The sequence below is a fragment of the Gracilinanus agilis genome, chromosome 2 (assembly GCF_016433145.1).
Source record: "Gracilinanus agilis isolate LMUSP501 chromosome 2, AgileGrace, whole genome shotgun sequence".
Classification (NCBI taxonomy): Eukaryota; Metazoa; Chordata; class Mammalia; order Didelphimorphia; family Didelphidae; genus Gracilinanus; species Gracilinanus agilis.
This window is the reverse complement of record NC_058131.1, coordinates 366,422,263-366,447,366: the sequence shown is the minus strand read 5'-3', so window position 1 is coordinate 366,447,366 and position 25,104 is coordinate 366,422,263. Positions and strand designations below refer to the sequence as shown.

Genomic DNA, 25,104 nt, shown 5'->3' with positions numbered 1-25,104 from the left:
CTATTTACACAACTCTCACATTTGGATTGGGAAAGTAGCAGTTCATTTTCAGCAGAGAGCAATTTGAGTCTATTTGATTTCTATTTTTATAGAGAAATCTCACTTTTCATATAACTTTTTAGCAAAGTCTTGCCTTTGAAGGTTTGGGAAGTGCTGTTTTGCCAGGATACATGTGGCTAAACTTGTGGGTAGACTTTTTTTAATCCTTTCTTGGTCTTTCCAGCTGTCTGGTCTTGACAGACTTTCAACTCCCTTAGCAGCCTTAGTCGCCTTCATAATTAACCTAAAGATGACTTGAGAGTCATTCATTATTTCAAGGTAGGTGGCCTGATCAGTTTAAGTGATAATAGTTATACTGAGAATTACTTTGGAAAAAGCACCATATTTTAGAAAGATAGGAGTAGAACTTGGAATGGGAAGTGGGGAAGAAATAAAAGTTGACCCTAAGGCTTCTTGCAAAAGTTATAAAATGGAAAAAAAAAGCATATCTTTTTATGAGAAAGGTAAGAAATTTTTAAAAATTATATATTTTTTTTAAAAAATGATTCTCTAGTATATGAGAAAGAAAATTATATTATGATGACAGGGATAAGGCCTGGTCTTGGGATTTTATTAGTATAGGAACCTTTTAGCTAAGGAAACTCCCTCTGCCAGTACAGGTTGACACGTTCTCTGCACATACATAGGACCCTCAGAGATTGTCACTTATCTGGCATCACATAGCCTATATATGGCAGAGAAAGGACTTGAACCTGGAGCTTCCTAGTTTTAAAGGCTAGTTCTCTATCCACTATAAAACAATTACTTTAAATAAACTTTCTAATGCAATTGATTCTTCTACTGAGGGAGGAAGTTCTTCAAAATGGGATTTGTACTGTTGGTTTCAGTATACAGTAAGCAATAAATAGATTCATTTCTACACAGTCACTTGATCTGTCACTTATCAATAGCACATTTATTCATGAAATAAACTAAAAAAATCACATAAGGCACTGGCCAATAAAAAAATGGAGGAAATCCAGAACAAATTATTGGAAACATTTTCCCTTATACCGAGCTACAATATGTCTCTGCCACTTCTCCCAGTTGCTCCTAGTCCTGTCCCCAGGGGCCAAGCAAAATAAATCTGATCACTTTAACATGATAGACCTTCAGATATCTGAAGAAAGCTGTCAAGGTAAACATCTCCAATTCCTTCAACTCACCCTCATATGGCACAGTTTGGCAATAATTATGATATATACAACACACACACACACATTCAATATCCTGTTCACCCTTCTCTGGTCCTCCTATTGGCAGTGTCTTTTTATATGTGATAACTTGAAACTGAGTACAGTACTCCAGATGTGATCTGACTAGAGTACTACAGCAAAATTTTTTATCTCCCTCATTCCAGTTCCTGTCCTTTTATTAATTTAGCTCAAGATTGATTAAATTGCTATATCTCACCTGCAGTCCACTAAAACTTGTGTGTCTTTTTCATGTGAACTATGATTCAGTACACCACCTCTACCCTGTGCCTTTTCCCCTCAGTTACATGTAAAAAAATCTTTATAATTTGGGGTTCCAAATTCTCTCCTTGCCTTCCCTTTCCCCACCTTGAGAAGGTAAGCAATGTGATATATACATGTGCAATCATGCAAAACATTTCCATATTAGCCACATTGCAAAAGAAAACACAGACCAAAAAAACCCCAAGAATAATTAAAAAAGCAAAAAAGGTATTCTTCTAGCCACATATATACTTCATCAGTTCTTTCTCTGAAAGAGGATAGCATTTTTCTTCTTAAGTCTTTCAGGACTGTTTTGGATCACTGTATTGTTGAGAATAGCTAAGTTATCATATGATATTATTGTTATTATATACAATGGTCTCTTGGTTCTACTCATTTCATTTTGTATCAGTTTATATAAGTTCACAGAATTTTCTGAAAGTATTGTGCTTTATAATTTCTTGTAGCACTGTAAGAAATTAAATTTAGGGTTTGACTAAATATGAGAATTCTAAGGTAATATTGTGATCACTGATTTAAAATATTATAGCTCAAGTCAAAATGACTTGTAGTAGCGTTTTTTTACAAAGCGGTAGAAAGAGTGAAAGTAGAGAAATTTAAGAAGAGGGTAGAGAAATTGTCTAGCCTGTCACACTAAATGTTGCTCTGGTGTCTCACTCAACCCTGGAAGGGCTCATTAACCCTCAGCCAGAGGACCCAGTGATATTTTATGCAAGAGCTCTACCTATTCAGCCTCCTAAAGAAAGGAAGGCCTTTCCAGAACTAATCTCTCCAGAAGCTAGGAAAGGAAGGCCAGCTATTCACTCACACAAGATGAGATCCAGGAGCAATCCTCCAAGAAGCAGTCCAAGAGCCAAAGTCAAGGTCCAAGCCAAAGGTCAAGTCCAAAGCCACCTCCAAAAGCCAAGTTACCAGCCGAAGTTCTCTCAGAAAGTTCAGGACTTTTTATAGTCCTTTGCCCACATCACTTCCTGTCCCTTCCTCCACTTTACAGGAACAGTGCAGCTTTCAATTTGCTTGGCACTGCCCAGGGGGTGGTCCATGGCCTCTGAAGTTGTCACTCACTTTAGTAAGTGACTTGGAAACTCCCTTACTTAGGTTTTTTTTTTTTTTTTTTTAATTTTAAACCCTTTACTTCTGTGTATTGACTTATAGGTGGAAGATTGGTAAGAGTAGGCAATGGGGTCAAGTGACTTGCCCAGGGTCACACAGCTGGGAAGTGTCTGAGGCCGGATTTGAACCTAGGACCTCCTGTCTCTAGGCCTGGCTCTCAATCCACTGAGCCACCCAGCTGCCCCCCTCCCTTACTTAGTTTTAAGTAGGGGTGTTTTAAGTTTTTGGTTGATTAATTTAAAAATTGCTAATTGATAGACAAAGAAAGTTTGATTCACTCTTCACAGCACCAAGAGTATTCTATCACAATCATATACCACAACTTGTTTAGCCATTTCCAGACTGATAGGCATCCCCTCAATTTCCAATTCTTTGCCGCTACGAAAAGAGCTGTTATACATATTTTATACATATAGGTCCTAATCCTTTTTTTTTTATGGTGCAGATATATTGATAATATTACTGGGTCAAAGAGTATGTACAGTTTTATAAACCCTGTGGGCATAGTTTGAAATTGCTCTCCAGAATGGATGAATCAATTCACAACTTCATCAATGGTGCATTAATGTCCCTTCTCCATATTCTTTGATTCATTTATCAATTGGGGAATGACCCATATTTCCATAAATTTGACTTCGTTCCTTATATATTTGAGAAATAATGCCTTTATCAGAGGAACTTGCTGTAATTTGCTCCCCCAGTTTCCTGCTTTCCTTCTAATTTTGGCTTACATTGGTTTGCAAAACCTTTTTAATTTGACATATTCAAAATTATCCATCTTACATGCCACAATGCTATCTTTCTTTTGTTTGGTCATAAATCTAACAGGTAAAGTGGTCCATGCTCCTCTAATTTGTTTATGATGTCATCTTTTATGTCTAAATTATTTCCCCATTTTGACCTTATCTTGGTAGATAGCGTGAGATATTAGTCTATACCAGTGATGGGCAAACTTTTTAAAAAGGGGGCCAAAGGAAAGGAAATGCTCATCTGTCAGTCTGTTTCTAAGGCAATTCTTTAGAAGTTTCAATGTATTGTATCCTACTCATTGTATTCGTCAGATTAGGAATAATGTCTCACAGGTGGATAGAACATTTCAGGGGGCTGGTGGGCTGTAGTTTGCCCATCACTGGTCTATACCTAATTTCTGCCAAACTGATTTCCAGTTTTCCTAGCAGTTTTTATCAGTGATTTTTTATCAAAAACTCACAATCCTGGATCTTTGTATTTATCAAACACTAGATTACCATGATCATTTACTACCGTGTATTGTGTACCTTATCTATTCCATTGACCTACCACTCTTATTTTTAGCCAGTACTAGATTTTTTTTTCCTTTTTCTGAGCCATATGTGTATTATCATGCAAAACACTCTTACATATTGGTCATTGTTACAAGAACATACTCATACAAAACTAAAATCCTAAAATAAAATCATAAGTTACCAATATAAAAGATAGTAGCTTTGATATGCATCCATCCATCCTACTCAACAATTCTTTCCCCGGAGGTGGAAAGCATTCCATAATGTCATAAGTCTTTCAGAATTGTCCCAGATCATATTGCTAAGAGTAGCCAAGATTTCACAGATGATCATTGTGCAATTTTGCTGTTTCTGTGTATAGTGTTCTCCTGGTTCTGCTTATTTCACTCTGCATCATTTCATGCAGATATTTCCAGCTTTTTTTCTGATATCATCTTGCTTATCTTTTCTTATAGCACAATAGTATTCCACTACCAACATGTACCACAATTTGTTCAGCCATTTCCCAACTGATGAGCATCCCCTCACCACAAAAAAGAGCTGCTATAAATATTTTTGTAAAAGTACATCCTTTCCCTTTTTTATTATCTCTTTAAGATATAGGCCCAATAGTGGTAGCAAAGAGTATGCATAGTTTTTTAACTCTTTGAGCAAAGTTCCAAATTGTCTTCCAGAAGGTTGGATCAATTCAGAACTCCACCAACAATGTACTGGCATCCCAATTTTGCCACATCCCCGCTGACATTTATCACTTTACTATTATATTGACCAATTTGATAGGTGTAAGTCATTACCTCAATTTTGTTTTATTTTGCATCTATCTATTCAAGAGTAATTTAGAACAATTTTTCATATGATTATTGATAGTTTTGATTTCTTCATCTAGAAATTGCTTGTTTATATTCTTTGACCATTTGTCAATTGGGAAATGACTTGCATTCTTGAAAATTTGATTTAGTTCCCTTTAGATTTGAGAAATTAGACCTTTATCAGAGAAATTTGTTTAAAAATGTTTCCCCAATTTTTTCCCTTCTAATGTTGGTTATAGTAGTTTTATTTGTACAAAAGCCTTTTAATTTAATCAGAATTACTCATTTTACATCTAATAATACTTTCTATCTTGTGTTTGGTCATAAATTGGGGGCTTGCTATTGACTTATGCTGGTATTCCTTTGGTGTGACCTCATATAGGCTGTATTCCCCCTCTCAACCCAGTGAACCAGACCCTCTCTGTCTTCCTTTCTAGTTGTACTTTGCATGAAAGTTGCTTCACTCTGTCTCCTTCTTTGGTTCTTTTTTTCTAGTATTTGTTTTGAGGCATTATTTTCCTTTAATTTTAATTTTGAATATTTTCCAATAGTTACATGTTTCGTGTTTTTCCCTCTCCCCCAACAACCCCCCCCCATAGCCAACACACAATTCCACTGAGTTTTATGAGGCATTATTTTAAAGTTGGTTAGAGATTATTCTCATCATGGTTTAAGCTTTTCCTATTTCTACTTTGCCATCTTCATTAGATGATTTTGATGATTACTGCTTTGTGATTGTTTGATATTCAGTATTGCTAAGTATCTTTCCTTTATATTTTTAAAATTAGTTTCCTTGATTTTTTTACCTTTTTTCTTCCAGATGAATTTTGTTATTTTTTTCCAGCTGTACAAAACAATTTTTTTGGTAATTTGATTGGTATAGCACTGAATAAGTCAATAAAATTATGTAGAATTACAATTTTTATTATATTGGATTTGTCTACCCATGAGCAATTAATATTTCTAAAGATTTTAGATCCAACTTTATTTGTGTGAAAAATATTTTGTAATTGTGTTTTTATTGTTTCTAGGTTTGTCTTGGCAGGTAGACTCCCAAATATTTTAAATGGTATTTCTCTATCTCTTCCTACTGGACTTTGTAGTTAATAAATAGAAATGGTGATTTATGTGACTTTAATTAAATGCCATAATTTATTGAAGTTGTTAATTATTCCAACTACTTTTTTAGTTGATTTTCTAGGATTCTCCAGGTCACCAATCTTGTCCAGAGTCATCTAGCTAGGAACTCAATCCACTGAGCCACCCAGCTGCCCCCTGTAGTGTTTTTTTTTTGTTTGTTTGTTTTTAATTTTTTTTAAAAAAATTTTTTTTTTAATTTTAAACCCTTAACTTCCGTGTATTGACTTATAGGTAGAAGAGTGGTAAGGGTAGGCAATGGGGGTCAAGTGACTTGCCCAGGGTCACACAGCTGGGAAGTGTCTGAGGCCGGATTTGAACCTAGGACCTCCTGTCTCTAGGCCTGGTTCTCAATCCACTGAGCTACCCAGCTGCCCCCCCCCTAGTGTTTTTTAATAAGAATAAGTGTTGTATTTTGTCAAAACCTTTTTCTGCATCTATCAAGATAATCATATGATTTTTATTGGTTTTGTTATTTGATATGCTCAATTATGCGGGTAGTTTTCCTAATGTTGAATCAGCCCTGCATTCCTACTTAGCCATAGCATATAATTTTTGTGATATTGTTATAATCTTCTTGTTAGTATTTTATTTAAATTTTTTGCATCAATATTCATTGGGGAAATTAGTCTTTAGTTTTCAACATTCTCTGTTTTTACTCTTCTTGATTCAGGTATCAGATGAATAAAAGAATTTTTTAGGACTACTTAGGCTACTTTTTAAAATAGTTTATCTAATATTGGAATTACTTATTCCTTAAAGGTTTGGTAAAATTCACTTGAGTCCATCTAGTCCTTGGGATTTTTTCTTAGGGAGCTCATTGATTGCTTGTTCAATTTCTTTTTCTAAGGTTAGGGTTATGTAATATTCTAATTTCTGTTCTTCAAATGTAGTTATTTTCTAAATATTTATCCTTTTCATTTAAGTTGTCAATTTTATTGGCATATAATTGGGCAAAATAGTTCCTAATAATTGTTTTAATTTTCTTTTTTGATTCTGGTAATTTGGTTTTCTTTTTTAAAAATCAAATTAAACACTGGTTTATCTTTTTTGTTTTGTTTTTCATAAAACCAGCTCTTAGTTTTTATTTATTAGTTTCTCCTTCGAGTTTCAGGATTTCCAATGTGCTGTGTTTAATTAAGGATTTTAATTTATTTTTCTAGTTTTTAGTTGTATTCCTAATTTATTGATCTCCTCTTTCTTTCTTTTATTGGTGTATGTATTTAGAGATATAAATTTTCCAGTCATTCTTTGGATGCATGCTATAAATTTTGGTATGTTGTCTCATTTTTGTCATTCTTTTTGATGAAATTATTGAAAGTTTCTATGATTTGTTCTTTGATGCACATATTCTTTAGGATTATTTAGTTTCCAATTAATTTTTAATGTATGGTTCCAGAGACCTTTACTGAATGTAATTTTTATTGTATTATGGTCTGAAAAAGATACATTTAATATTTCTACTTCTCTGTATTTGATTTTGAGGTTTTTATGTTCTAATCCATGATCAATTTTTGTGAAGGTGCCATTTACAGTTGAGAAAATGGTATATACTTTTCTATTCCCATTTAGTTTTCTCCAGAGGACTATCATATCTAACTTTTCTAAAATTCTATTTATCTTCTTAACTTCTTTCTTGTTTATTTTTATGTTTAGATTTATCTAGTTCTAAGAAGGAAAATTCTAGATTCCTACTAGCATAGTTTTACTGTCTTTCTCCTATAACTCATTTAACTTTTCCTTTAAGAATTGAAATGCTATGCTATTTGGTGCATATATGTTTGGCATTGCTATTACTTCATTGCTTACAATATTTTTAGCAAAATATTGTTTCATCGCTTATCTCATTTAATTAGGTCTATTTTTGCTCTTGCTTTATCTAAGATTATGATTGCTACCTCTGCTTTTTTTAAAAACCTCAACTGAAGCATAGCAGAATCCATTCAAACCCTTTGTTTTTGTTTTGTTTCTCTCAGTTTCAAGTGTGTTTCTTGTAAATAGCATATTGTTAGATTCTGGTTTTTAATCTGTTCGGCTATCTCCTTCCATTTATGGCTGGATTCGTCCCATTATCACAGTTATAATTATTAATTATGTATTTCTTCTCCTATTTATTCCTCTCTCTCTGTCTCTCTCTCTCCCAACCCCCATCCCACCTCAAAAGTTTGTTTTGCTCCTGACCACTACCTCCCTTCTATCAGCCTCTCTTCCCTTTCTCTTATCCTCTACTACTCTTTCCCTATAGAGTAAAATAAATTTTATACCAAATGAATTTGTATGTTATTCTCTCTTTGATGAGCGTAAGATTAAACTGTTACCCACCACTTCACCCACCCATCTTCTGTCCATTGAAAAAGTTCTTCCTTTCATGTGAAATAATTTCTTTCTTCCCCTCCCTTTCCAATGCATTCTTCTTTCACAACCCTTAATTATATATTTTTTGAAATCATCCCATTATAGTCATGTCAGACCTGTGCCTTCTATGTGCTCCTTCCAACTACCCTAATGATAAAGTTTTTAAGAGTTACAATTATCATCTGCCCATTTAAGAATGTGAACAATTTAACTTTATTGATTTACTTGTGATTTTTCTTTCATGTTACCTTGTGCTCATCTTGATTCTTATATTTGAAAATCAAATTTTTCATTCAGCTTTTCAGCAGGAATATTTGAAAGTCTTGTATTTCATTAAATATCACTTTTTTGCCCTGAAGGATTATACCCAGTTTTTCTGGGTAGGATATTCTTGATTGTCATCCCAATTCCTTTGCCTTCTGGAATATCATATCCCACGTCTTCTGATCTTTTAATATGTAAGCTGCTAAATTTTGTGTGATCCTGACTAAGGTCCCATAATATTTTAATTGTTTCTTTCTGGCTGCTTACAATAATTTTTCCTTGACCTGCAAGCTCTAAAATTTGGCTAAAAAATCCTGGTTATTTTCATTTCAGGATTTTTTTCAGGAGATGCTCAGTAAATTCTTTCAGTTTCTGTTTTGCCCTCTGGTTATAAGATATGTGGGTAGTTTTGTTTGATAATTCCATGAAAGACTATCCCTTGACTATTTTAGATCATGGCTTTCAGGTAGTCCAGTAATTCTTAAAATTTTTACCCCTTCACCCATTTTCCTAAACAGTTATTTTTCTAATGAGATATTTCACATTCAGTTATTTTTTTCATTCTGGTTTTGTTTTATTATTTCTTGGCTTCCACTTGCCCAATTCTAGTTTTTAAGAAATTATTTTCTTGAGTTTTTGTATCTCTTTTTCCATTTTTCCATTTCTGCCTTTTTTTGAGGCATTTTTCTCTTCAGTAAATTGTTATGCCTCTTTTACCAAGCTTTTGACTTTTTTCATAATTCTCTTATATCACTTATTTTTCCCCACTTTTCCCTCTTCCACCATTATTTGGTTTTAAAATTCTTTTTGAGCTCTTCCAGAGACTCGTACTGGGTTTGTTTCCAATTCACATTTTTTCTTTAAGGTTTTGCTTATGGTGCTTCAATATTGAGGGTCCCTACATGATTGTAAGCCATAAACACTCCCTTTTCCGCTGGAACCATTATACTATGCTCCCATGAGACCCCAATTTCTGTTGTTTCTTTTCACCCTGAGATTGCTACCTAGAACTACATATGAGCAATACAACAGAGTCCTGAACCTAGCTCCAGCAAAGGGTCCTTTGCAATTTCCTTCTAGCTAATTGTCTGCCCCCCTCTCCCCATTACCCTCAGTGTATGGGTTTAGAGCTTTGGAAATTGCTGTTGCTGCCAATGAAGCTGCTCCAAAGACGCAGTCTGTACTACCTTCTCTGCTCCCTGTACTGTTCCCAGGACCCAGCACTGCTCCAAGTCAGTTAGACCGATCCTAATGACTACCTAAGTTTTTATGGGATAGAAAATTGTTTCACCCAACCTCTTGTTGGTTCTACCATTCCAGAATTTGATTTGAGGTGTTATCTTAGAGTTGTTTGAAGGGGAATTTGGAAGAGCTTGGCTGAGTGTTTCTCTTGTCTCTGCATTTAATATCTTGAGTGAGAGTGTATTTTGAGTTTTTTCTGTTAATTTTTTTATTCAGTTAGATTGTTAGAGTAATCAAGTATTGGAAGGAAAATAAAACACCATCTAGTAGTCTAGTTTGTACTTGAATAAGAATCTTCTCATAACCTGGCCATCTAGTCTTTTCTTGAAGAACTATTAATCTAAATTTACTTCTTTTTTTTTAAACCTTAACTTCTGTGTATTGGCTCCTTGGTGGAAGAGTGGTAAGGGTGGGCAACGGGGTCAAGTGACTTGCCCAAGGTCACACAGCTGGGAAGTGTCTGAGGCCAGATTTGAACCTAGGACTTCCTGTCTCTAGGCCTGACTCTCAATCCACTGAGCTACCCAGCTGCCCCTAAATTTACTTCTTTATAAAGTTTACACATTATTCCTAATTCTTCCCTGTGGAACCAAGCAGAACAAGCCTTATCCTTCTTTTATGTGACAGCTTTTCAGATATTTAAAGACGGCTTTCTTGTTCCAGTCTAAGTTTTTATGTTTATCTCTGTTAAAGAGATATCTCTTTATCATTTTAGATTTGGACCATTCTCTTGCCAATATCTTTTTGTGTCCCATTTCTTTCATTAGATCCAGCTTAAAATCATCTGAAAATCTAATATACAGAATAGGGGGCCAAAAGCAATCCACTACAGATCTCACTCCAGATTTACTGTGATCACTACTTTTGGGGTACAATCATTAATTCAATCCCTAGTCTACCTAATTATACTATCATCCTGCCTAAAATTATACATCGTTTCACAAGAATAATAAGACAAATCTGGTATAATGTCTCTATAACTTCCATTTTCTTCACAATCTAGTAAAGTTATCAAAAAAGAAATCAGTTTGGTCTCTTCACTTTTATTTTTTCTATATGTTGTTTCCTGTATTAGAATGTGAGCTCCTTAGCAACAGAGATCATTTATATTTTATATTTGTATTCACATTACTTAATGTGGTGCTTGGTATATAACAGACATTTAATAACTGATTGTTGAATGAATTCATTTGAAGATAACTTGGGTAATAGTTATTTGCTTTATGAAAAAAATCTTCATCTTCCAAAAGAACCTCTTTGGAATGTTCGAAACCTAAGCTAGGAGACTAGACTCTGCAACTAATTAACCATGTAAACATGGGCAAGTTATTTAACACCTCTGGACCAAATAACATGATCTCTTAAGGTCCCTTCTAAGTCCCAGATATTAAATTTTCTATAATGTTTAAAATATCATTCATTTTACATACAGCTTTTTAGGAATACACTTCTCATGTAAAGTGAGCTAAATCCCTCTTATTATTATTCTTAACAATAGCTTCTTTTACAGTTCAGTGGGAATAGGGAGAAGGGGAAAAAGAATGTATTCAAGGATCTTTTAAAAAATTAGAATTGTATTTTACTCTTTCTCTAGTCAGAAAGTCACTTAGAGGACCCCATGAGATCATTTGCACTTTATTCAGAAAAATATGTGTTCTGATCAATCCTTTGAAATTATTTTATGTTAACAAATATTTAATGTAGCTTTAATATGTATTACCATGTAGTAGTATTCAATTTCTTTTTTGCAGGCTAAACATTTCAGTTAGTGTTGAACAATGAAAATTATATCCCCTCGTTATATGTACTTTAATTTAGATGCTTAATGGCTTTTAATGTTACAAAATAAGTTTATTATTATATTATGATCTCATTTGTATTATATTGTCTTGCTCCTCCATATCTGTGGTGATACGGTCATGGTTTACTAAAACAATAATCCCCAAGAAATAGGTCATTAACAGTAGTTAACGATTACTTGTGATCTATGGTAATGACTGATTTCTTTGGGATTATTGCAGTTATAAACCATAATTACAGATTATTACAGCAATAATTATTTTGTTAAGAAAAAAAATGTTCTTTCTTGAGAGGCTGTAAAAACAAGTACATTGTACATTTCAGTAGCAACAGAGGATGAAGAAAGTTGTGATGGAAATTTTGGCTTTTAAAAAAAGTAGAGACCTTTATACATATATACCTGAGGATCAATTGAGAGCCCTTAAAGTGAATACTTGTTTTTTAAGGTGGTATAGTCTAAAATGCTATGGGTTCGTGGAAATCTCTTCTAACTTTGTGGCAACTTTTAGTAATAAGAGCACTATCCCTTAGGTGGTTATAAATTTCTTTTAGTACTTTAAATTTCACCAAATGTTCAAGTCTAAAAAACATCATTATTCATTCAGCTAAATGAGAAAGCTATACATAAAATAAACTTGAACTTTTGGAAAAAGAATGCTTTGTATTTGAACATTCAACAAAAATTTGTTATGCCTTTATGTTACATAATTCTGTAGAATGAATTTTTGTGTGTGCTTTTCAACTGGAGTTATATACTGTCTTTTAAAATACTATCTGTTTATGATTTGGGAGTATTTTGCAAATGTAATCATAGAATTGTCAAATTTTTAGAAGGAATTAAAGAGATCATTTAGACTAAGTATGTCATTTTGCACATGAAGAAACTAAGAGGAGGTTAGTTGACTACCCAAGATCACATAGCCAATTCTTTTTCATCCCAATGCACACATCTTTAGAGAACCATCCTCTATATCAGGGGTCAGCAACGTATGGCTCTTGAGACATATCTGGCTCTTTTGAGGGCCAGTTATGGCTCTTTCTGCAGGAGCCATAAAGTCAATTTTTTTTCAGGCGCTGTTACAGAAGCGTGTACTATGAGCACTGTACGGCTCTCACGAAATTATATTTTAAAAAATGTGGCGTTTATGGCTCTCACAGCCAAAAAGGTTGCTGACCCCTGCTCTATATGCTTCTTCAGTTCTATGGAATTCCAAAAAATTGGCGTAGTTACTATATATACATTGTACATAAATTGTATAAATCCTTCATAAAATGTATCTAGTTTAGCCCTCACTAGCCCAGTTACTCTGTCATAGGTTTCAAAAATAGGTAGCACTGTACTTACTAATAGTAATAAAAATAGTATAAGTACTTTCCTTGGGTTTGGGTTTAGATAGGGTAAATGACTTGCCCACAGTCACACAGCTAGTTAATGTCATAGTATGGACTCTAATTCAGATTTTCTAAGTCAAAGGCCAGTTCTCTTTCTACTAGGCCACATTACTTCTTCTGGAAGGTCTTAGTATAGAAACTTAGTTTTTCATTACTTCGATTAATTGAACAAATTGTCACTTTTTAATGATTTCTTCTGGTTCATTGTAGACACAGCCTAAAGAGAGAGAAATATAACAGAGACACATTCTGAAACTAACCAGCTAAAAAACAAATTTTTGCATGAATGTTCTGGAAAGAACAATTCACATTGGGCCCTTTTCAGCTATATTCTTAAGGGTAATATCATCGTTGGCTGCCTTGTTGGCAATCTCTACCTTGCAACTAAGCAAGCAAAAGAGAAAATAAAAAAGAAAATTATAGAAGAAAAACCAATTAAGTAATCTGAATTTAAATATATGCTTTATGAAGGTATAAAGCATATCTAAAAACTAAATACCAGTATACTAAAAAGTTAGAATATAGCTAGGGACTGGACCTGTGATTTCACTGATAAAAGGAACTCATAGCTAAAGAAACTCCCTGTATTAGTATAGATCCAGCACCATCTCTAAAACTTCTAGAATCTTGGAGTGCCTAGAGCATACATAGATTTAAATGACCTGTGCAGGGTCACATAGCTAATGTATCAGAGGCAGGACTGGAATCTTGCCTTTAAGGAAAGTTCTCCATCCATTATGTGATGCTTCCTTTCCCCTCCTTCCCCCCAACATACTAACACACAAATGTATTTTGAAATATAGTTTACTTTTTTAGTTTATGTAATTTTGAACTACTTATAGAAACATCACACGTGTACTCACAATGTTGGCAGTTAACAAAACTGTAAAATCACAATACAGCCAGACTCATAACAAGAAAGCATGCTTTGTCCCTCCTTGCTTTTTTGAAGATAAGGTATACCATATTTTGATTCACAGCAGGTATTGAATATAATAATTTTCATTTTCCTAGACATTTTAAACTTTTTTCTAAAGAGCTTTTGACATGCCTTACAAAACTTTTATAAAAAACTTTTTTTCTTGATTTGATATTTCTTTTCCCTCCTTTTACTATTTCAGAAAAAATATGGTCAAAGTGGAATGTTTGAAAATTTTTAAAAAATCTCCTTAAATATTAACTTCATTTGGAAAACTAGTATTAAAAAAGTATTTCTAAGTATTCTGTCTTTTTATCCAAATGACTGAGTTACAGTTGATTAAGTTACAGTTGGAAGAAAGTTGACATATAGTGTCCTTTTCCTGAGATGAATATACCTCATTAAACACATTTTTTTCTTTTGAGAAAAGGTGATGACAGTCTACTACAAGCTATATTTGCATGTTTTTCATTTAAATAAATAATTTTATGTGGCCATTGGCTTTATGTATAATAAAATTATTTAGAGGAATGGAAAAAATAATGTCCTATGTTTATCTTTTCAATTGCTGGGAAAGTCATTGCCTTTTACCTAAGGGTATTTATAGGCTTAGTGGCTTCGCGTTTGGGCCATTTTTGCAATAGTCTTCAGATATTGATTGTGGTAGAATTAAAAATTGCTTATAAAGGAAGTTTTAAAAAGTGTACTATTTTAGAAATTCTGAACTGTTATTATCTAACCTTTTTGGTGCCATCCTCTAGCACAGGGTCAGCAAAGTAAGGCTTATGGGCGAAAACCAGCTCATAGCCCACTTCATTATAATCCTTGGGCTAAAATGATTTCTAAACTGTGACCTGTGGGCCATGACCTCTGCTTTAGAATAAAACTCTGAATAATCATCCCTATCTTTTACTTCTGATAGTAACTTTTGCAAAGGTAAAAATCAGATTCTGATTATTTTTATCACTGCTTTATTTATATCACTGATATGTCCAGATTGAGTAAGTTGGTCCATTAGTTTTCAATTCAACAAACGTTCATTAGGCATCTAATATGCATTCAGTTTAGGTTATGAGTTTGTCATTAGGTTATGACATGGAGTATGAGGCATCGAGGCATTGTACCAACTGTCAAGAGAGCATTCAGTCTGTTGGCATGGATGAGAAGTATCAAGGAATTAGAAATAATGTCAGATATCAAAATGTGAGGTAGACAGAATAAGTAGTCAAGAAATAACTGTATAATTAGAGCCCACCTATAATAGAGATTAACTATATTATTTAAGAAATAACTAATCTGTTATAGTTGTGCCTGGTTTACAAAAAGTCAATGTTGTAAAAATCTAAACTGTCTAAAAAGATTGATTAGCCTATTTGTATTACAAAAGTATTATTCACTTTACCAAAAGATACTGATAAAATTATTTGTGAGATTTACAGACATGATGTGTATATTCAAGACCACTTTGCCCTATAAAGTGAGATGGTCTTGTTCTGAGCTTATTTTTGAAATATTGCTAAACCACATATAATTCAGTAGAGCATCTCATTTTATGTTGTTACTTTGAGAATAAATTATTTTTATTTTGTTACTTTTCAACAAAAGATTAGATAACTTTAACATCTGCAGGCCTCAGTTTCCTCATCTATAAAATGAGAAAACTGAATGTCATGACTTAACATTTTCTCACTCTAAATTTATGATCTTGTAACCTCATGTTACAAAAATAACTTCCACTAATATTCATCACTTATGATGATTTTAGATTTTAATAACTGCTAAGCTGAAATAAAACTGTCAGCTTCCTTTTTCCACTTTTATATCCCTATTCCATTCTTCCTGCTATATTTTTTCTTTAATGATTTCTTGCCTGTTTTTACAAGCTTTTATATTCAGACATAGCATAAAATATTTCCACATATACAAGGTGACTTTTGAAGTGCCTTCAGTTCCTGCTTGTGCTGTCTTCAGTTAAGGTTGTTGGTTTTTTTTTCCATATATTATTTCTCTGTCATGCTTGTTATTTTGATTCTACTTTGTGAGGTTAAGTTAGCTTTGATGGTATCTTGTCCAATCAGTTTCCTTTCACTGATAGTGTGAAGCAAGGCTGCATAAAAAGTCCAATTAATTTAATCCGTTCTATTCAGCTCTGCTATGCAATATCCCCTGAATATAAATACTTATCAGGAAACATTTCTAACCCTTAAGGAAGCTTTCTACTTCAATTACTCAGAGTCTACACCAAGGTACATAGTGGAGGCAGTGGTTAAGGGTTATATGCTAATGACTATCCTGTCTACAGGAAGACTAAAGTAACCATATTCTTCTGCCTTTCTTTCTCCTAGGTCTTATTTATTAAAAGACAAAGCTTTTCCAAGGTTTTAAGCACTCAAATCACTTTAAACAATTTTACCAACATGAAAAAATTGATTTTCTCTGCCAAAATAGCTTTCTCATCTTTCCCAAGTTTACTTTGAAAAGGCCAACACCAATGATAGCACATTTCAGATATTGCATATGTCACAAATTTTTTATAGGACACTTAAAATTGAAGGATTTGGGTGAAATAATGGCAGGAATTATTTCTATATATTCAGATATAGAAACAAAATGTTTATTTTTTAATGCAAGAAATTCCTCAATCTTTAAATTTATTGCAGTGTTAATGTCATCATTAGCTCTTAAAACTGCAATGGAAAGAAATTCAATTGAAAGATTTCTGAATTTTCAGTGTATTGTTCTCAACTACAATTACAAGATTCCATAACCTTTAACTATTTTTAAAAAGTAAGTTAAAACAATTTTTAAATTACATGAATTAGCAGTTTGAAAATCTTAGGCTTATTTAAAGTGTTGGTGTAATGGAGAGAGAGCCAGGCCAGGAGTCAGGAAGATCAGAGTTCAGATCTAGCCTCAGATACTTACTAGCTGTGTGACCTTGGGCAAAGCACTTAACTCTGTTCTTCTCAGTTTCCTCATCTGTAAAATGAACTGGAAAAGGAAATGGCAAACCATTCCAGAATCTTTGCCCCAAAAAAGGCCAAGTAGGGTCACAAAGAATCAGACATGACTGAAATGACTGCATTACAATGATCAATATTCTAAATGTCAAGACAACTACACTGGAAATTATATACAATATATAAAACCTAGCTTGCCTATCTCCCAAGAACTAAGCTTATAAATAGATTATTAAAGTTATCTCTTAAGAAGACTGACTTATTCTATTCAGCTTTATTTTTGAGTTTGTTTCTTCTAACTTTCTTTTCTTTTTCTGCAATATTAGGACGTCTTGCATGGCTGGTATACTTAATTGGTACTGTTGTAGGAGGAAGACTAACTTACACTAGTACAGATGAACATGATGCAATGGATGGAGAATTATCTTGCCGGTAAGTGCCAAATTAATTAAAAGAATGTCACAGGCTAAAATTGATGTTGCCTTCCCCCCCCCAAACTTATTTCTTTTCTTCTTGAATTCTTTCTTCCTATAAATGGCACCATTATTCTCTTATGCCCTTTATGCTTAAAGCTAGCATTATTTTTGTCTCTTTATTTTCCTTCTCCCTTTACAGCTGATGAGTAGCTCCATTTTATCCATTTTATCTCAATATTTATTCACTTTTCCCTTATTATCACCAACCTATGTATGCTTCTAGTATTATAATAGTTATCATAGAGACCTAATTGGTCTCCTTTGCTCTTTTTCCTCACCTTGAAATAGCCAGTCGATTGTATCTAATCATTTTATTGCTTGAAAATCATAAATGACTCCTCACTGTCTACTAAATAAAGTCCAAACTCCTTAACCTGGAGTTTGGGATTAGGCCCAACTCAAGTCAATCCTTTGGTAGTTTAGATTCAGTTTAGAACAAAATGAGACACTGAGAAAATCCAACAATTAACAAAAAGAGATTTACTTTTCCATAGTAGGAAGATAGTGAATTAGGAAAAGCATTGAGAGTAATCAGTTGATCCATCAAAACTCAGAAGGGAACTGGAGCTCCTCCTCAATATTTTCGTACTCCAGTTACCACAAAATGACTATAACAGAGTTTGGGTCTTTAGTCCTGTGAAGCAACCAAGTTAGGGAGCAAAGGTCAAGATATATGTTCCTACTACTCTTTACATTCAAGGCAAAATTCCTGCTCATCCTTCAAGGTCTCTCAAATTTTGACCCAACAAATTTCCTTGATATTCTTCAGATGAAAGTTCTCCTTTCTGAAAAATTTCTTAGTACTTTTTGTACATACTTAATTATATATTGCATAGTTATAACATTAGAATTAATTGTGTACTGCCTTTTATTTTAATCACGTGTTTCTTTCTATATTTATCACTTCCCAGGCCTTGTCTAATGAGCCCCTTCTTATAACAAAAATTAGAAATAAAGGGGGAGGGATGCAGTTCAACAAAACTCTTGCTGTCAGTTTGAATATTATTTCTACATATCCCCTTCTCTTGCAAAGAAGGGAGAAGGACAGATTCTTTAAAGTGTTCTCCAAAGTCAAGCTTGGTCATTATAATCAAGTTTCATATTATTATTCATTACATTTATATTGTTATAATTGTTGTGCATACTATTTTCACAATTCCGATTATTTCATTTTGCATCAATTCATATAACTTCTGTACTTTTTTAGATTCTTCATATTCTTCATTTCACAGAGCACAATATTGCTTATTACAGTCATGCACCATAGCTCATTTAACCATTTTCCAGACCAACTGGGCAGTATTTCCAATTTTTTGTTATCCACAAAAAGTACTATTATCAAGATTTTAGTGTATATAAGACTTTTCTTTCTATTTGATTTGAGTCTATTTTGAACAATTTAAGTGTGGGGTGAGGAGTAGGGTAGTATATGTTCTTCCTAACTTGTCCAGACTAGAAATACAGTGGTCACTCACTGTCCTTCTCCCAATATTAATCATCAATCATTAGATTGCTTTGTTGCTTGTTTTGACCTAGGCTAGTTTAGCTTACCTGCCATAGCTGAGGAGTTATCCAGTCCTAGGGCTCACCATATTGGCTTCCTAGTTGATGCAATCACCAAATCAGTCTTAGCCCTACTGTAGCTCAAAACTATCAAACTCAAGTGATCCACTAGTCATAGCCTCCACATTAGTAGGATCTATGGCATGCACCACCATTCTTGACCTTAGTTAATGTTTTTGGCCTACTTCCACATTGGTTGTATCAATTCATAGCTTTAGCAAAAGTATATTAGTATGCTTAGCTTCCCATCATAGACTTTCCAATATTGACTATTTCTAATCCTTTGACATCTTTGTCAGTTTTCATATTATGAAGTGAAACCTCAGAGTTGTTTTGATTTGTATATCTCTTTTTACAATTTAAAGTAATCTTCCGCTGTTCTGAAGTTCTTTTGTAAATAATTTGACCACTTATCTTTTGGGAATTGTCTCTTAGTATTGCTTATTTTTGTTAATTCTTTATTTGTCTTGGATATTTAGAACTTAATCAGAGATAACTGATGGAAAAGTTGGTTCCCCCACTTCTTTTAAGTGTCACATATAAAGTTTAAGGCAAGTTTCTCTGAGCAAGGTATCATTAGCAGGGGCATGCAACCTGATAATAAAAGGTTAATGGCTTGCCTCCATTTATATCAAAGACTTTTAATTGAAAATTCAACATATTTTATAATCATAGAACAAAGAATAGGACAAAAATCTTATCATTAGGATTGGCAGCATCATGGGTTTGGGGGAATCATGATTGAGTGTATTTTTTAAAAGTGGGTGTAGTCTACACAGGATGAAAACCCCTTTCTATGCTATCTCTAAGGAATGCTTTCGTGAATTTTATGAGTCCCAGCTGTATTCTGGGATCACTGATAGAAATTCAGGTACTTAGATGGATTGGAATTTAGGAAATTAGATAAAACCGTCTTTTGAATTGGTCACGATTATACAAATTTAGCAGCTTCTACATTAAAGGAGCAGAAAGCTTGGAATATGATAATTCCAGAAGGCAAAGGAGCTAAGATTACAACCCCAGAATAACCTGCCCAGCAAAACAGTATAATCCATTGGGAAAAAATGGATATAGAGGATATAAAAAAATTAAATAGAAGACTTGCAAGCATTTCTGATGAAAAGATTAGAGCTAAATAGAAAATTTAACATTCAAATATAAGACTCAAGAGAAGCACAAAAAGGTAAACATGAAAGAGTAATTGTAAATTTTTCAATAAAATTATACTGTCAAAATTAACTATCAAAAACAAAAAGATGGTACAAAATCAGTTAGCCTGATTTCTCAGGGATGCAAACCTTGCAGAAAATGCTAAGATAATATTTTATAAGAATATCAAAAACAGAATTTTTATTTAACTTACAGTGATGGTGGGACAGCTTGATTAAACCTTTGGTATCTAAATTCTAAGAAAGAGGAAATTGAACTTTTGTACACATGAGCTTCTTCACTCAGAGGCAGAGAAGAGGCTTTAAATTTGTTACCTAGAATACAGAATATTGTTACAGAATAAAATTACTCCTGGAGTAAAATCACATATAAAATAGAGGATCAAGAATTCTCTCAACAATTTCTTATATGCCTATTTTATTTTCCTTACTTGATTAAAAACTTCTGAAGAACAGGGTTCATTAAAGAAATAAATTTTGTATCTTCCTTAGCACTAGCACAATGCTTTAAATACAATAGGTGCACCATTAAAGTAACCTGGATCAGATTTAAGCCCTTTATTATACCATAGAACTAATAAAATACCCACAAACTAGACACTACACATCTGGATGGAAAGGAGGAACCCTTACCCCAAAGCAATGTCAAGGATGCCAAACACCTAGATATTTAAAAATATCCTGATAGTAGGGTATTTCAGTTTTTAATCAAAATATTTGGCAAATTTTGTTGTTCTTCCATTGTGCTTCTAGCATGCTTAAATTGAAACCAATAGAAATTTCTACATAAGTAATTCTAGATGTAGTCATGTTTTTCATTTTCTGTTTGAAATCATTTATATCTGAATGATATAAATACATTTCATTACATTTTCTTAAATTTAATACTTATAGTATCTTTTATATTTATACAAAAAAAGAATAAAATGATTATCTTAAATTGACATATTGACATTTTAAATACACTTTTGTATTTGCATATGCAAAAATACATTTCCATACTTTTTTTCCACCTCTGAGTTATTTCAAAAATATCAATAATTGAACTCTACATCATAGTCCTTTCATAGTCCTACATCATAGTTAATCATTTCATACTCTGCCTAACTACTAGAATGTAAATTCCTGGAGAGTAATCTCCATATTGTCCAAACTTCATAGTTCCATCCCAGTGTTTAGGAGAGTGATATTCTCATAAGATGCATCTAAGACGTTTATTGAACAAATGAGTGAATAGTATCCAACTTTAATGAGGAGAAGAAATGATATTTAATACTTAATTATTTAAGTAATGTTTAATTACAAAGAATGAGAAGAAAATGCATTTCAGGTAAACCAAGTTATATCATATAAACAAACTTGTTCTCATTCATCTTCTTTAATAGCAAGGAGCTCATTAGTCTTAAATCAGTTTAATTGTTAATACTTTTTCTTTGTAGTAACTATATTTTTGTATTTTTATGATATTTGGGTTGTATGTTGAGCAATTTCACTTTTCCACTGACTTGTTAAGTTAAATAACATCTGAAGAAATTCCAAGTCATTGAACATAACTTACCTAGTTGAGATGTTATCTACTATTCAATTTTATACTAAGCTCCATGCAAGACGATCAAATGCGTGGGGGTCCTTTGAGAAATTAAGGCAGGGGGAAGAAGAACACCCAAGCCTTTACTTGCTGGATGAATTCAGCCAATATTTAAAAGGATTTCACAGCTATCATCTAAATTTTCTATATGATTTTAGCATAAAGTATTTAAGCTATTGAGTGTTGAAATAATTATTTTGTAGTTCAAAATAAAACAACATTTTGCTCATTCATTGATATTTCAATATCACTTTCATATTTTGATGCAACAAAACTTTGAGTAAAGATAATTTGATAATAATATTGGTTATGTTTAACTCTTCAATATCCTTGACAGTCCAAAATCAATGAATAGTTTTCTAAAGTACTTAAAGTCCTTCTGATGAAGGGATTAGATTTGTTTGCCTTTGCTTAGAAAGGGAAGTTAGCAATAATTGATAGAACTCATAGTGCAGCAAATTTTGATCAATATAAAGAAAAACTTCATAATAATTAGAGTTATATAAAAGTAGAAAATAGTGTTGTGGTCTTCATTGGAAGTCTTCATCTGAAGATTTGATGGTAACTTGAGTGTGTAGTAGGAGACCATGAGGGAGTTGGACCAGATGACTACTAAGATCCCTTCCAACTCTTAAAATTCTGTCTGTTTCATTATTTGCATGTGGTTCATAGTCATTTATTGGTATTTTCAGTGAGTGAACTGTCTTTTTCAATTTTCATTCTTTGTACTTGGTTCACAACAGAAGACTTCAGGCTTAGGAACAAAATAGAACTTTGTTTTGTATCTTTATATCAGTCTACAGGCATTTATTAAGCACTGTGTTTTATCAGCTAGATAGAGGGGATATAAATATGTAAGCCAGGCTACCCTCAAACAGCTTACTTTCCACTATAGAGGGAAATAGGGTCATAGGTAAGTACAAGATATATACAAAATAAATACATTAATTTGGGAGCCGGGGTGGGGAGGCACTAACAGCTGGGGGAATCAGGAAATGGTTTTTTGAAGGAGGTGACACTTGAGCTAAGCCTGGAAGGGAATTGGAGATACCAAGATGTAGGTATGTAGAAGAGGCATTGAGTCATAAGGGAGCTTCCACAGTTGTGAGTGATAGAATATATTTTGAAAGATGAATGGATGATATATTTTCAAAAGTTAATTGTTAAACCAGGCAATTTATCAAACCAGTCAAAAGGCAGAGTTTACAAATTACTTTAGCCTGATTATATCAGGTCTATGTGTTTCCTATTCACTATAAAAATGGGAAAATTATTTATGTATAGCAATTCTGAACAGAAAAAACCCTGGACACAGCCATTTTCAGATTTGATATTTAGCAAATTAATAATATGCCATGGATTAGGGCTTATTAAGTAATATTTTCCTTTAAATAACAATGTAAAAGGATTACAAATAATTGCTATAAAAATAACTCATATTTTTAAATTTTTTCTAAAAATATTTTTATTTTATGTTAAGAGTTTTTCAGCTTATAACCGTGATGGATGCCCAGTTGTCTCAGTCTAGTAATGAAAAAATAGAACTTGCAATTCTTTGGTTTTTGGATCAGTTTCGTAAAACATATGTGGGTGACCAACTTCAGCGAACCTCAAAGGTAAGTTTTTATAATGAATCTAAACCACTGTCACTTAAGATGAAGAAAAGGGTGCATGTAAATATATAAAAGTGACCGATATGCAAAATTAGAAAAGTTAACTTGCCTGATTTCTCTGGGAGAGTACATTATGCACTGGAATTCAAGACCTTGAGGTACTGAAGATGATCTATAGTTCATTTTCTTGATTTATGCTTGGGCTTGCCATTTTCTTTGAGGATTGGTGGGTAATCCATGAATATTTTTAACAGTTACATTCATTAAATAGTTAAGATTATTTTGAATGTTTTAATGGATTTTGTTATATTGTGTTATATTTCAAGGGTGAGAACACAAGATTTATTCTTTTAATAGTTCTGTTCCTTTGACAGTTACTCACTTATGTGGTTTGTACTTTATTTCTCACATTACTTGGCTTTTCTGCATGATAAATAGCAGGGATTAGAAGAGTTAGCAGCATATTTGAGAAGTAGCAGTTAAATCACCTTAACTGCAAAGGACACACTAGATATTGTCTAGATATTGTAAGAATAGCATCAGTAAGATCAGATTAATTGATCTTGAAGAGTATCAGAGGCATTTATATGAGCCCTAAGCCAATATTTAGTAACTCTTATGACATTGAGTAAGATGTGTCTGGGATTTTTTTCTTACTGGTGCAGTAAGTCTTTTCAATACCACTCTATGATAAACAGTCCCAAGGACATTTTTATCTCTTTAAGATTTAGTTTGTACTTCAGCAATGTCAAAGAATTTCGTACTCGAAATTCAAGATGTAGCTTTTCATTATGCTGTTAGACCTTTTCCCAAGGAATTTTAATGTTACCTTCAGTTCTTCTGTGATTTTTAGACAAGAATGATTTTACTCTAAAGTGAGAAATGTATCTGTTAAATTCTCTTAGCATCATTGTTTGAATTACTTCAACCAAACTTCTCTTCATCTCTCCCTGAGGAGGTGCTACACTTTGAGATGGCCGTTGCCTTTTATATTTGGAAACATCTTTGCCTTTAGTGTCTTTAGAATTATTTTTCAATATTTAATTGCCACTGAAAGATGCCATTAAGAAGGAATAGGAAAGGGTAGTAACATGCACTTGTCATTAAACTAAATAGATTACAGTAAGCAGAAATGAAGATAATGTACAAATATACATATACATATTCCTCTCCCTTTCTATAAAATTTGTGTCCCTCAAAGATTAACTTGAAACTCAATTATCAGGAGATTAACTCTTATATAGCCTTCATAACTTATAAAAGGATTTCCTCATTTGATCCTCACAACAAAGTGGATTTTTATCTCTATTTTATAGATAAGGTAATTAAGGCTCTCACCCTAGGGCATAGAACTAGAATGTGATAGGTCTAAGATACAAACCCAAATTTTCTGACTCCAAATCTCAAACTATTTTGTTATACTGCCAGATACGTTGAATCTTATAAGTGCCTGTAAAAACTTCTCAATTAAAGGAATCCTATGGAAAACCCTCTTTAAAAAATGAAGATTCTTGTTTTAACACAATAAGTATTGGTGTCAAGCACAATGTTAAGTGTTAGGAATACCAGAGACAAAAATGAAAATATTTGCTACCCTGAAGGAGCCTACTTCTTGACATTGGCATGTAGTATTAGGTATTTGGTGGCTTTGTTTGTTATTTTTTAAACCCTTGCTTTCCTTCTTAGGATCAATACTATGTATTGGTTCCAAGGCAGAAGAATGGTAAAAGCTAGGCAATGGGAGTTCAGTGATTTGCCCAAGGTTACATGGCTAGACAGTGTCATATTATGTCTTTGTGGGGGAAAAAAATATCATGCCAAACAAATTCATTTCTTTTTTATGATGATTCTTCTGTTAGGTGAATCATAAAATAATTGAACTTTGCTTTTGATTTTTTCTCTCATGGTTCACTAGATACTTA

At 33.0% G+C, this 25,104-nt stretch overlaps 1 protein-coding gene across 1 annotated transcript in view; it reads left to right on the top strand.

Annotated features, from left to right (window-relative positions):
- Positions 1–25,104, top strand: part of RANBP17 (RAN binding protein 17) — a 344,793-nt gene that overhangs the window by 68,032 nt on the left and 251,657 nt on the right. Inside the window, exons 13-14 of the mRNA XM_044664454.1 lie at positions 17,100–17,205; positions 23,050–23,185. Of these exons, the coding sequence (XP_044520389.1) occupies positions 17,100–17,205; positions 23,050–23,185 (242 nt within the window). The remainder of the gene's footprint in view (positions 1–17,099; positions 17,206–23,049; positions 23,186–25,104) is intronic.